General features: G+C 44.9%; 1 protein-coding gene across 3 annotated transcripts in view; it reads left to right on the top strand.

Moving 5' to 3' along the window:
- The window catches only part of LOC144770671 (uncharacterized), a 204,644-nt gene that overhangs the window by 57,514 nt on the left and 134,430 nt on the right, over nt 1-12,700 (top strand). For all 3 annotated transcript variants that reach the window (XM_078655385.1, XM_078655387.1, XM_078655386.1), the window contains exon 3: nt 9,566-9,625. In XM_078655385.1, the coding sequence (XP_078511511.1) occupies nt 9,566-9,625 (60 nt within the window). The remainder of the gene's footprint in view (nt 1-9,565; nt 9,626-12,700) is intronic.

Below are 12,700 nucleotides of genomic sequence, written 5' to 3'. Positions count from 1 at the left end.
CATTTCAGCACTTGGGCATGGCAAGAGGAGCAAGACGGATGGCATCTCGTAGCTGTGCAGGACATGGCTGATGTGCAGTTTGGGACCAGCATATTCAGCAGCACATACAATTAACATAATATACAACATTTGGCCTGCACTGCCTATGAGAAAGACAATTTAGCCATTAATAGCGGGAGATTTACTATAGATCACTGTAGTACTCCCTGTTCTTTAAGTGCAATTACTCAATATCTTTGCCCCTAACCTTTGGAGGTATCAACTATACATGGATGCCTGGATGGACCTAAGTGCCGGTGTTGGACTTGGCCCTTCTGGCGGGTTCACCCCAAGACTTTTTGCTTTTTAATCGTAACATTGTATTAGTGGTTCTTGGTTTCTGGGCACTTTCACTGTGTCCCAGTGGAAAGTGCGTGCGCACTTTGTGTGTGTGTGGAGAGATAGGCCTGCCCTCCCATAGGAATGCATGGGGAATGTATGTGTCCATGTTAGTTCCTGATGCGTGGGGAGTGCAGGCTCGAGTTTGGTATGTGTGAACTCGTGAGATTGAATGCTGCACGATGATATATGCGGAGTGTATGTGTCTAGTGGGGAAGTGCCACTTCTAGACGTGGGTATGCATGTGCAGTGAGTATGCTGGCGCGTGATTGGCTGGAGCTGGCTGGTGAGCCTGGCTCCAGGATGTCTGGGTGGGTCCGCCCGGTGGTGAGTGTTGAGATTAGCATGCTGATGTGAGGGAGGGGCTGGACTTTTCCCACACAATGCTGGCTCCGCCCCCCTGTGGTGCGACTGATGACCCTAGCCTGCCTGATGAATGGAAAGGGTGGCTGGGGAAAACAAAGTACTCCAAAACCAGCTGCAATTGGTTTCTCCCCCACCCTGTACTTTTAGACAAAGGAATTCAGTGTATAAAAAGGGGCTGTGTCTCCTTACAAAATGTTCTTGTTCCTGTGTGCAACTTGAAACTACCAGGGGCGTGCTGCTGCTTGGGCCCGGGGGAAGGCTTGCCTCCCTGGGCCCTGCCCAGCCCCTGGACGCTTGGAGGACTTTCCTTTGTTAGGAGCTGCTTGCTCCATCTTTTTGAGATCCAGTTTTGACCACGACGAACCTCTGCCTGACTAGAAGGACCAAGAGAAGCTGAAGGATGGAAACCAGTCTGTATCCTGTTAGACTGGCCTGCAGTGGTGCCTTGCTGAGAACGGAGAGGAAAGGACCGGAAAGGACTTTGTAGACTTGTGCCTGAAACGATCTCCAAGGGCTTGATCGAGAGCTTGCCCCCTGAACGGAACCCCAGGACCACTGGTTTCTATCTGCTTGTGCCCGTCTGCTGTTGGGCCTTAGTTCTTATTCCCTCGCCAGAGTTGTGATTCGGGTGCCTTCGCCCCCTCCCAGGTCGTGACAGCTCGGAGCCTGGTCGCCCCGCCGTAAAGAGCCCCGCTCATCCGTGAGTCGCTCTCCGCTTCAGTGCCGGGCCGCCTGCTCTCCTGTCACCTCGCCGCTAACGGAGCGCGATTGTGTACCTCTCATCTCTCCAGCCGGAATCTGCACGGAGAACATTTCCATAGCCTCGGACGGTCCGTACGTGGCAACGTACCCGACTGTCTCGCTTTGTCCTCCTGCATACCAAGGCTCATGCCGCACCTCAAGAAAGGCCTCCCCGTACAGTGGTACCGGAAGCCTGGTGTTGCACCCGTCTGCCCGAGAACGTGACGCCCCTCACAGATCCACGAGTACGACCCGGCGTGCTAAGAAGTAGTACGCCCCGCAGGCCTGAACGGCGCCTCGCCCCATGAGGTGCATCGATCCCGGATCGCGCAACCCTCCACAGTCTAGCTCCCCCGCCTCGCTCCTCGAGGGGGACAGAGCCGGAGAGATCCTCTGGAGAACCGTCGGCCTCGTTCGGGGTCAGCCCTCACCAGCCGCGCCTGAAACGCCTCGGACTTCCACAGTAAGGTACACTTGAACTCCGTCCCGAGTTCATATCGGATCCAGGGTCCGCAACGTTCTTATTTCCCTGTCTTCGTATCTTGCCGAACAACGAACATTGAGAGACTAAGTTTGCCTATTGTAATCTGGTGGCCCCCATTCGCTAAACGTTATTGTTGGTCTTGTGATAATTCTGCTCGAATATATCTTTTATATAAAGTATACGTATTTTTGATACAACCATTTGACTGGTGTCCATTTGTGGTGAGTCAGTGGATTTACTGTGTGTGATCATAAATGCTTAACTTACTATCGTCCTGAAGATTAGCCTTGTCTGCTTGCGCCACGTTGCCTAGAGGGTGAGCAGGGGTTATTCAAAGGAGCAGTCCCCTTGCCCTGACGATTGGGTCTCAGGGTCCCTGCTTGTCACAAGTACCTACCTGTGCCAACCAGAGACCTTAGGGTTCCAACATTGGTACCAGCGGTGAGGATTTCGGATTTGCCTTTATTATTTATATACAGTAAATTACTGATCACCACGTAGTGAGAGCAGACCAAATAACGAAACCACAGATTACGTCTTGCCGAGAGTATTGTCTCTCAGTTATCCTAAATGTCATTTCTGTAGAAATGTGTGTTTTGTGCACTTTGAGTTAGGTGTCCCTAGCTCGGGAGGGTAGATCATCCACCTAAGTGCAGTGTGTTTTCTGGATTCCCCAGGAAGGGTGGGATCCAGTGGTGGCAGCATGAGTGTGTCCAGTGCATGTGTTCCCCATTCCCGGAGTGATGGTACCTGTGTCACGTGTGGTCAGGTTGAGAGATCAGGGGTGGTAGAAACTGCCTTACCAGTCTGGGGGGTGCGTGTGTGGATGAATGGTGTGAGTTCTCTTTGGGGAGCTTGCTGAATAGTTGTGTGCTCTTGGTTTGCTCAGATACCTAAGTGCTGTGTGTTGAACTTTTCCCAAGAACGTCTGCAGAAGTGGAGCCTGCTTTTTGATTTCTGTGGTCTGTTTAGAGACAGATTTTTGGAGTTGGTAAGGTTCTGGGAGGAGAGAGGCATAGGGGATGGAGTGATTCCAAAAGGAGTGGCTGAGGTGTCTTCCAGCCCAGTGTGGTGGAAGAGGTTCAGTGTAGCCCAGCTAGGTCTCGGTGTAGGGGCTCACGTCCTGTCTCAAGAGGAGAAGGAGTGGGTGGGACTGCGTGTCTCCAGGTGCCCGAAACCCAGTGTCAGGGCCTGGAATGTTTCTGAAGGTCGGGGGCCTAGGCTGTACCCATAGGTCCTTTGAGGAAGATCTCCCAGAGTGTTTGAAGAATGTGGAACATCAGTGAACAGGGTTTCAGTAGTTCTGTTGTCTGGCAGTACCGCTCCAGTTGGGAATGTGTGGAATTCTGGAAGGGGGTCAGAGGGAGTCTGACCCCTGTGCATCCGGTGAATTTGTATCCCAGGTGGTGTAGAACCGGAGGGTGTCCCTGCAGTGCGGGCCCGCGTCCGTGTTCTATCGCCCAAAGCAGGGAAGACCATCACAGTGGTGAATGGTCTGCCCCGCGTTTTGGATGGAAGGGGGTTGTGTTGGACTTGGCCCTTCTGGCGGGTTCACCCCGGAACTTTTTGCTTTTTAATCGTAACATTGTATTAGTGGTTCTTGGTTTCTGCACACTTTCACTGTGTCCCAGTGGAAAGTGCGTGCGCACTTTGTGTGTGTGTGGCGAGATAGGCCTGCCCTCCCATAGGAATGCATGGGGAATGTATGTGTCCATGTTAGTTCCTGATGCGTGGGGAGTGCAGGCTCGAGTTTGGTATGTGTGAACTCGTGAGATTGAATGCTGCGCGGTGATGTATGTGGCGTGTATGTGTCTAGTGGGGAAGTGCCACTTCTAGACGTGGGTATGCATGTGCAGTGAGTATGCTGGCGCGTGATTGGCTGGAGCTGGCTGGTGAGCCTGGCTCCAGGATGCCTGGGTGGGTCCGCCCGGTGGTGAGTGTTGAGATTAGCATGCTGATGTGAGGGAGGGACTGGACTTTTCCCACACAATGCTGGCTCCGCCCCCCTGTGGTGCGACTGATGACCCTAGCCTGCCTGATGAATGGAAAGGGTGGCTGGGGAAAACAAAGTACTCCAAAACCAGCTGCAACTGGTTTATCCCCCATCCTGTACTTTTAGACAAAGGAATTCAGTGTATAAAAAGGGGCTGTGTCTCCTTACAAAATGTTCTTGTTCCTGTGTGCAACTTGAAACTACCAGGGGCGTGCTGCTGCTTGGGCCCGGGGGAAGGCTTGCCTCCCTGGGCCCTGCCCAGCCCCTGGATGCTTGGAGGACTTTCCTTTGTTAGGAGCTGCTTGCTCCATCTTTTTGAGATCCAGTTTTGACCACGACGAACCTCTGCCTGACTAGAAGGACCAAGAGAAGCTGAAGGATGGAAACCAGTCTGTATCCTGTTAGACTGGCCTGCAGTGGTGCCTTGCTGAGAACGGAGAGGAAAGGACCGGAAAGGACTTTGTAGACTTGTGCCTGAAACGATCTCCAAGGGCTTGATCGAGAGCTTGCCCCCTGAACGGAACACCAGGACCACTGGGTTCTATCTGCTTGTGCCCGTCTGCTGTTGGTCCTTAGTTCTTATTCCCTCGCCAGAGTTTTGATTCAGGTGCCTTCGCCCCCTCCCAGGTCGTGACAGCTCGGAGCCTGGTCGCCCCACCGTAGAGAGCCCCGCTCATCCCTGAGTCGCTCTCCGCTTCAGTGCCGGGCCGCCTGCTCTCCTGTCACCTCGCCGCTAACGGAGCGCGATTGTGTACCTCTCATCTCTCCAGCCGGAATCTGCACGGAGAACATTTCCATAGCCTCAGACGGTCCGTACGTGGCAACGTACCCGACTGTCTCGCTTTGTCCTCCTGCATACCAAGGCTCGTGCCGCACCTCAAGAAAGGCCTCCCCATACAGTGGTACCGGAAGCCTGGTTTTGCACCCGTCTGCCCGAGAACGTGATGCCCCTCACAGATCCACGAGTACGACCCGGTGTGCTAAGAAGTAGTATGCCCCGCAGGCCTGAACGGCGCCTCGCCCCGTGAGCTGCATCGATCCCGGATTGCCGCAACCCTCCACAGTCTAGCTCCCCCGCCTCGCTCCTCGAGGGGGACCGAGCCGGAGAGATCCTCTGGAGAACCGTCGGCCTCGTTCGGGGTCAGCCCTCACCAGCCGCGCCTGAAACGCCTCGGACTTCCACAGCAAGGTACACTTGAACTCCGTCCCGAGTTCATATCGGATCCAGGGTCCGCAACGTTCTTATTTCCCTGTCTTCGTACCTTGCCGAACAACGAACATTGAGAGACTAAGTTTGCCTATTGTAATCTGGTGGCCCCCATTCGCTAAACGTTATTGTTGGTCTTGTGATAATTCTGCTCGAATATATCTTTTATATAAAGTATGCGTATTTTTGATACAACCATTTGACTGGTGTCCATTTGTGGTGGGTCAGTGGGTTTACTGTGTGTGATCATAAATGCTTAACTTACTATCGCCCTGAAGATTAGCCTTGTCTGCTCGCGCCACGTTGCCTAGAGGGTGAGCAGGGGTTATTCAAAGGAGTAGTTCCCTTGCCCTGACGATTGGGTCTCAGGGTCCCTGCTTGTCACAAGTACCTACCTGTGCCAACCAGAGACCTTCGGGTTCCAACAGCCGGCTAGCTGTAAAATGTGCAAAAAAACATTCTCCATGATAGAATTTCCAATAAAAAAGCTAGCTTTGCCTGTAATTTCCCATGAAACCAGCAATCGAGATACAAAAAATGGTGCACATTAAAAAAAGATTTTGTGGTGTGTACCTTTGATTGTAAAAGCAATTCAAGTAAAAAAAACTGATCTGCACCATTTTGCTACCTACGTATTAGAAAATGGACTGAACTGTCTTGTCAGCAGTGCAAACATATTACACCCTGATTTCACTTTATTTTTGCTATATTTACTTTATAAGAAGTGGAAGAAATACATTTTCTTAACTTTTGGAACATGAAAGCTGGCTATGTCTGAGGGTGGATAATTTTGGTCCATCATATGTAACAAGCAAAAATAACTCAAAATCCAATTGTTCCAATTTACTTTAAAAATGTTTATGAACTTGGGATATTTTGTTCATATTTCTATAAAACATATAAAATTATTTAAAATGTTTAAAAAACGTTATATATGTGTTTTGCATTGGAACCACAACCCATTCTCTCATTTGTGACCTTATAGCAAAGCCCTTGTAAAAATTGTAATTGACCAATATTTCTTTGCACCCCAATTAACAAAATAGTGCAAAATGTGTTTGCACGAGTTCAGTGTTTCTGTGATAAAGTCCCAGACTACCAATAGAAATATATCACTGTGTACTTAAACATCTATAAAGTCAAAGACAAATCTGATATTTTTATTAGCACGTTTTCAAATTGTTTAAAGAGTTGTAAAGGGCGGTGTTGCCAATTAACATCTACAAAAAATGTGCAGCTTTAAAATGTACAAGTGCCCATTAAAGGTAACAGAGTAATTGAAGAGTTTACAAAAGTTGGTCACCCTTCTTTCAACTGATGTTGAAACTGGTAAACAGCTCTACTACATGGAAGCCTGCAATCGTGAAATTGATATATAAGAAGGGTGATGACAGCATGTCCGCCAAGAATAGACTTATAAATGCAACAGTTACAGACCTTATTTAAAAGGTGTTTGTGGAGCCTTGCTATACCAATTAGAAGATTGGATTATGGAAAATATAATTTTTCTGATTGAACAGGGAGGTTTCAGGGTAGGTCACTCCACCTTGGACCACTACTTTAGCTTGTTGATAATAAGGTGGAAGCTAATAAAACAGAATGGAAGATGATGTTCTTTTTTTGTTGACTTTCACACACTTTTTGACACTGTTGATCGAGGGACTTTCTAGTAAAAATTAAAGAACGGGTGTTACCTGGACTACTGTAACTCTCACAGTTGCTAGATACAAACAACTGGACACAAGTCGATATTGAACCCATCGCTGTCTCTCTAATAAGATAAAGATAAAGAATGGTCTTAGAAAGGGTTTTCTATTAACCCCAGAACATTTGGACTGTATTTAGCAGGCCTTCCATCCGTAGTCAAGTATTTTCTTTACCATTTCCCAAAAGATGGGTGGGATTTGCATACTATTATAGTCTATTATATGCAGACAACCTTGTCATTTTGGATTATAATGAAATGGGTCTTCAAGGGAATTAGAGTTGCGTTCTCTTTATTGTAAACTTAATCACCTAATGATCAATGTCGAGAAAACTAACATTAACAATTTTGAAAAAAATCACAGTAGTTAAGAAATGAAAATATAGAAGAGGTAAATACGTGCAGAGAACTTAGGACTCCTGCTTTCGAGAAATGTAAATTGGAGTCTACACCTGGAGTCACTAAATTCCAGATGTTCTCTCACATTGGATGGCTTGTCAAAATTGAATACGGAATATGGTAGGCAAACATATGCCCCTCTAATAGGGCGTATACAGGCAAGATTGTGAGCTACTATCCCCCAATTTCCCAAAAAGAAGGAATCCATTCAAAGCAATTACTTAAAGAGACTATGGGGCAGATTTACAAGAAGGTGCTGCAGCGTGGCACCGCAAGCCCTTTCGCTGCGCCACGCTGCGGCACTTTCAGAGCACAAGAATGCAACATATTTACAATTATATGTAGCATTCCTCTGCTTTCCCCTGCGCTGGCGCACAAACAGCTGCCATGAGCTGGCACATCCAGTCTTGCACCATGGTGCAAGGATGCCTGCGTCATGGGGAGATTGTTTTTTGCAGGAATGGGCACAAAAACAACCACTTCAGGCATTTTCCTCTTTCAATGCATGCTGTAGAATGCAGCACGCATTGAAAGAGGAGAAAAATTAGGGGTAATAAAAAAAATTCTCGCTGCGCCTCGCTACGCCACATACTGACGCATTTCCAGGTTTATGAATCCTCGTCAATCTGGAAATGTGTCTGGTTCCATTATTGTTGTGTGGGAACGCCCACAGCAACACCCTTACATAGATCAATTAAGTGATTTTCAACTAAGATTGGAGGTGTTAAAATTTCGAATAGGTTGCAACCCAATGCTTTCAAAAACAAAATTAGGTTTAAGAACGAAAAATTATGATGGGTATTGCATTTTTCCATTCAGTACTAAATGAACATCTGCCCATTTAGCATTGGATTGCCCAGTGCACTTAAGTACTCATAATAATTTTTTGGGGCTCCATGTTCTTTAAAGGGCACAACGTTGACACAAACGTAAGCTCTAAAGCTACTAATAGGTTTTAATTTTTTTAGATGTAGCAATAGGTCTCGGACATTTTTCACATGTTCAGTATGTATTTTAATTATTATATTTAAATGGAATTTTAATATATTTATATAAAAGTTTGATGTTGACGTTTGTCTTAATAAAGCTTCTGTTGATCTGAAAAAAGATTTGGTTTTTTAATTACAAGTGTCTGAAAATATTTTAGCATTTTGAACTGTTGTAACTATAAAGATTGAAAGAAATCTATTACTAAATATTTACTCAAATTAATATTTATTTGAAACCACTCCAATCTGTGTAATTGCGTAACTACTTTTTAAAAGTACATACTTCTTTCTCTCTCAAAACGTATTTGAAGTAAACATCTGCTTAAAAGCTTCATCAGGAAATATTTGTGCTAAGTTAATCGTTTATTCAAAAGAATGATGTTTTGGTAGAATTCCAGCAGGAAGTAAAACCCCTTTCCACATGCTACATGTCTGTTCTATGACATATATCACATTTTGTAAAACAGCTATCATATAGCACTCAGCTCTCCGTAACATCAGGCAGAGGGCATTTTCAGAAATGCTAATTATTGCAATACAAGCCTCGGTATCACCCACAACAACTCTTTTAGGGTGTGGCCGAATGCTAGACTGAGTGTACATGAGAATTACACTTTTGCAGTGAAGTTCGGGTTGTGCAGACATTATTCAGTGTTGCAATGGCAGCCTTTCGATGGGTTTTGGCATACACATTTGTGTATAGGCCTATTGGGACAACCTGATTTGTTTTGCTATTAAATATAAGGGATACTCAGTCCTCATGTATGTTTTCTATGTTCTCATGTGTTCTCCAGGTTGGGTATCCCTATTTGTTGCTCTCTAGGGTTGTTTCTGCTGATCCAGGAGCACACACAAGCACTGCAGAAGCATGCCAAAATCATTCACTGTGTGGATTTTGTTGCTATTAGTAATGTTCAATTCATTTCCAGTGTCAGTGACCAGATAATAGTTTATCCAAGGTTAAGGATATCAGTGTGGCATTATTTACACGCTAAAATACGTTTGCAGACCTTACTTATGTATCCCCATAATGTTACATTGTTCACGTGCACACCAGTCCTGCCCATTAACACTGCTCAACTCTTTACGCTTAGCAAAACCTCATTATGAGCATTGATGTTGAAGTAAATAACATTTCCCTTTGTTAGGGATCAATAAAGTTTGTCTGAGCAGTTATTCAGTTTTCACGTATCATAACTTAGCCTAGACCTTTATCTCACCTGTGTGACATAATACACATAATATAATAAAATATAATAAAATATAATATAAGTAACCATTTTTCATGTGGTGTTTAATATAGGTTTGCAGTCAACATCACTCCCTGATACGAAGACTTCCGCCCCAGAAGATGACATTACTGGTGAGTACACAGAAAGGGATATTTCATTAATCAATGAGAGTTCACCCTCAGATACCCCAGTCTCTGTCTTCTTAGTATTAATTTCTGACAGTTCACTCTCAGAAAGCCCACCCTCTTTATGCTGTGTCTTAATCTATGAAAGTTCATTCTCAGAGACTGCAGCCTCTTTATTTTGTGTATTAATCTGAGAGTTCACTCTCAGAGTGCCCACACTCTTTATTCTTTGTGTTAATCTCTGAGACCTCAGAGACCACGGCCTCTTTATTCTGTGAATTAATCTCTGAGGGTTCATTCTCAGAGAGCCCACCCTTTTTATTCTGTGTATTAATCTATGAGAGTTCATTCTCAGAGACCCCCGCCTCTTTATTCTGTGCATTAATCAGAGAGTTCACTCTCAGAGAGCCCCACCCTCTCTTTTTCTTTGTATTAATCAATGAGAGTTCACCCTCAGATACCCCAGTCTCTGTAGTCTTAATATTATTCTCTGAGAGTTCACTCTCAGAAAGCCCACACTCTTTATTCTGTGTCCTAATCTATGAGAGTTCATTCTCAGAGACCCCAGCTTCGTTATTCTGTGTATTAATCTCTGAGAGTTCACTCTCAGAGTGCCCACCCACTTTATTCTGTGTATTAATCAATGAGGGTTCACTCTCAGAGACCCTGGCCTCTTTATTCTGTGTATTAATCTGAGACTTCGCTCTCAGAGAGCCCACCCTCTTTATTTTGTGTATTAAACTCGGAGAGTTCACCCTCGGAGACCACAGCCTCTTCAATCTGTGTATTAATCTCTGAGAGTTTACTCTTAGAGAGCCCACCCTCTTTATTCTGTGTACAAATCTCTGACAGTTCACTCTCAGAGCGCCCACCCTCTTTATTCTGTGTGTTAATCTCTGAGAGTTCACCCTCAGAGACCCCAGCCTCTTTATTCTGTGTGTTAATCTCTGAGAGTTCACCCTCAGAGACCCCAGCCTCTTTATTCTGGGCATTAATCTCTGAGAGTTCACTCTCCAAGAGCACAGCCTCTTCATTCTTTGTAACAATCTCTAAGAGTTCACACTCAGAAAGCTCACCCTCTTCATTCTGTGTATTAAGCAATGAAAGTTCACACTCAGAGACCCCTGCGCTCCTTGCTCTGGTTTGTTGTTCAAAGCATGTATTACGCAAAGTTAGTAGACTCTAAGAGACCTCTCCCCTTCTTCATTCTGAGACCCCGGTCATCTTCACTCTGACACCCCTGTCATCTTCACTCCGAGACTCCGGTCATCTTCATTTTGAGACCCCTGTCACCTTCATTCTGAGACCCCTGTCATCCTCATTCTAAAAGCCCTGTCATCTTCTCTCTGAGACCTTTGCCATCTTCATTCTGAGACCCCTGTCATCTTCACTCTGAGACCCCAGTCATCTTCATTCTGAGACCCCTGTCAGCTTCATTCTGAGACCCCTGTCAGCTTCATTCTGAGACACCTGTATCTTCACTCTGAGACCCCTGTCATCTTCATTCTGAGGCACCTATCATCTTCATTCTGAGACCCCTGTCATCTTCAAAATTTCAGGAAGATTCCTCAACCGGCGCCAAAGTTATTCCCAATAGAATGTTGCGAGTAGCCAGTAGGTATATATAGTTAGGATTGTTTTCCATAGGGAAATCGCAACATTCTATTGGGAATTACTTTGGCGCCGGTTGAGGAATCTTCCTGAAATTTTCATTAACTTTGCCTCGCGGCGCTCCGGTCCTTCCCTGAAAGTTTGGGGGGGATCCGTCAAGCGGGGGCAGAGATAAAAGGGGGGTCCCAAAACGTGTTTTCCCCATGTTAATTTCCATAGGGCGGTTGGACTCACTTTTAGCCCGAACGGCTGAATAGTTTTCCACCAAACTTGGCAAAATTGTAGGGACTGGTAGCCCGATGTGCCTTTCCTCTGTCTCAAGATATATGCTCCAGTGGTTTTTACGAAAATTAACTTTGAAAAAATATATATTGGGCTACATTGGGCTATATATATGTTAGAGCCCAAATGTAGCCCAATGTAGCCCAATGTAGCCCAATGTAGCCCAAAGATGGCCACCAGAGACAAAGAAAAAACAAATGTAGCCCACATATAAGTCAGATGTAGCCCAACTATAGCCCAATGACAGAATGTCCCAGAGTGTTCTAAAGAACAACTAGAGCGCTAACAGTCTTCCTTATGACAAAAGTATGGCACACCTAAATTCACTGAAAAAAACATAGGTTTCAGGCCTTATATAGCTAGGAATTAGGCACAAGAAAGCAGAAAAACAAACGTGTAGAACACAAAAAGGGGGCAGGGTAGAAACACCCTGACCCCTTAGGGCTGCTCAGGTGGTCCCACTAGGATATTAATATATTTAAACGTTATCCGCTAATAGAATTAGCATTTAAAAAACCTTTGAAATTCACTGAAAAAACCATAGGTTTCAGGCCTTCTATAGTTAGGAATTAGCATTTAAAAAACCTTTGCAATTCACAGAAAAAACCACAGGTTTCAGGCCTTATATAGTTAGGAATTAGCATTTAAAAAACCTTGCGAATTCACTGAAAAAACCATAGGTTTCAGGCCTTATATAGTTAGGAATTAGCATTTAAAAAACCTTTGAAATTCACTGAAAAAACCATAGGTTTCAGGCCTTATATAGTGAGGAATTAGCATTTAAAAAAACCTTTGAAATTCACTGAAAAAACCATAGGTTTCAGGAGTTATATAGTTAGGAATTAGCTTTTAAAAAACCTTTGAAATTCACTTAAAAAACTATAAGTTTTAGTGGTGTTATAGTTAGCTGGACATTTACTCATACAAAACCATTGAAATTGCTCCTATATAGTTAGTTGTACTAACTATATTTCGCGCACCCGCAATCCACTGCTGATGATGTCACATATTAGATCATTCATTACATGGTCAGTGACATCACTGATGACATCTCAAATGACATCACTGATGACATCACTGATGACATCATCCACGTGACAATCACATACACCTTTTCATACACTATTACAATTTTTCATCACTCTTTGTAAAATACAGAGTATCATATTTAAATCCATTGTCACAGCA

This window comes from Lissotriton helveticus, chromosome 7 (genome assembly GCF_964261635.1).
Source record: "Lissotriton helveticus chromosome 7, aLisHel1.1, whole genome shotgun sequence".
NCBI lineage: Eukaryota > Metazoa > Chordata > Amphibia > Caudata > Salamandridae > Lissotriton > Lissotriton helveticus.
This window is presented reverse-complemented; position numbering and strand designations above follow the sequence as displayed.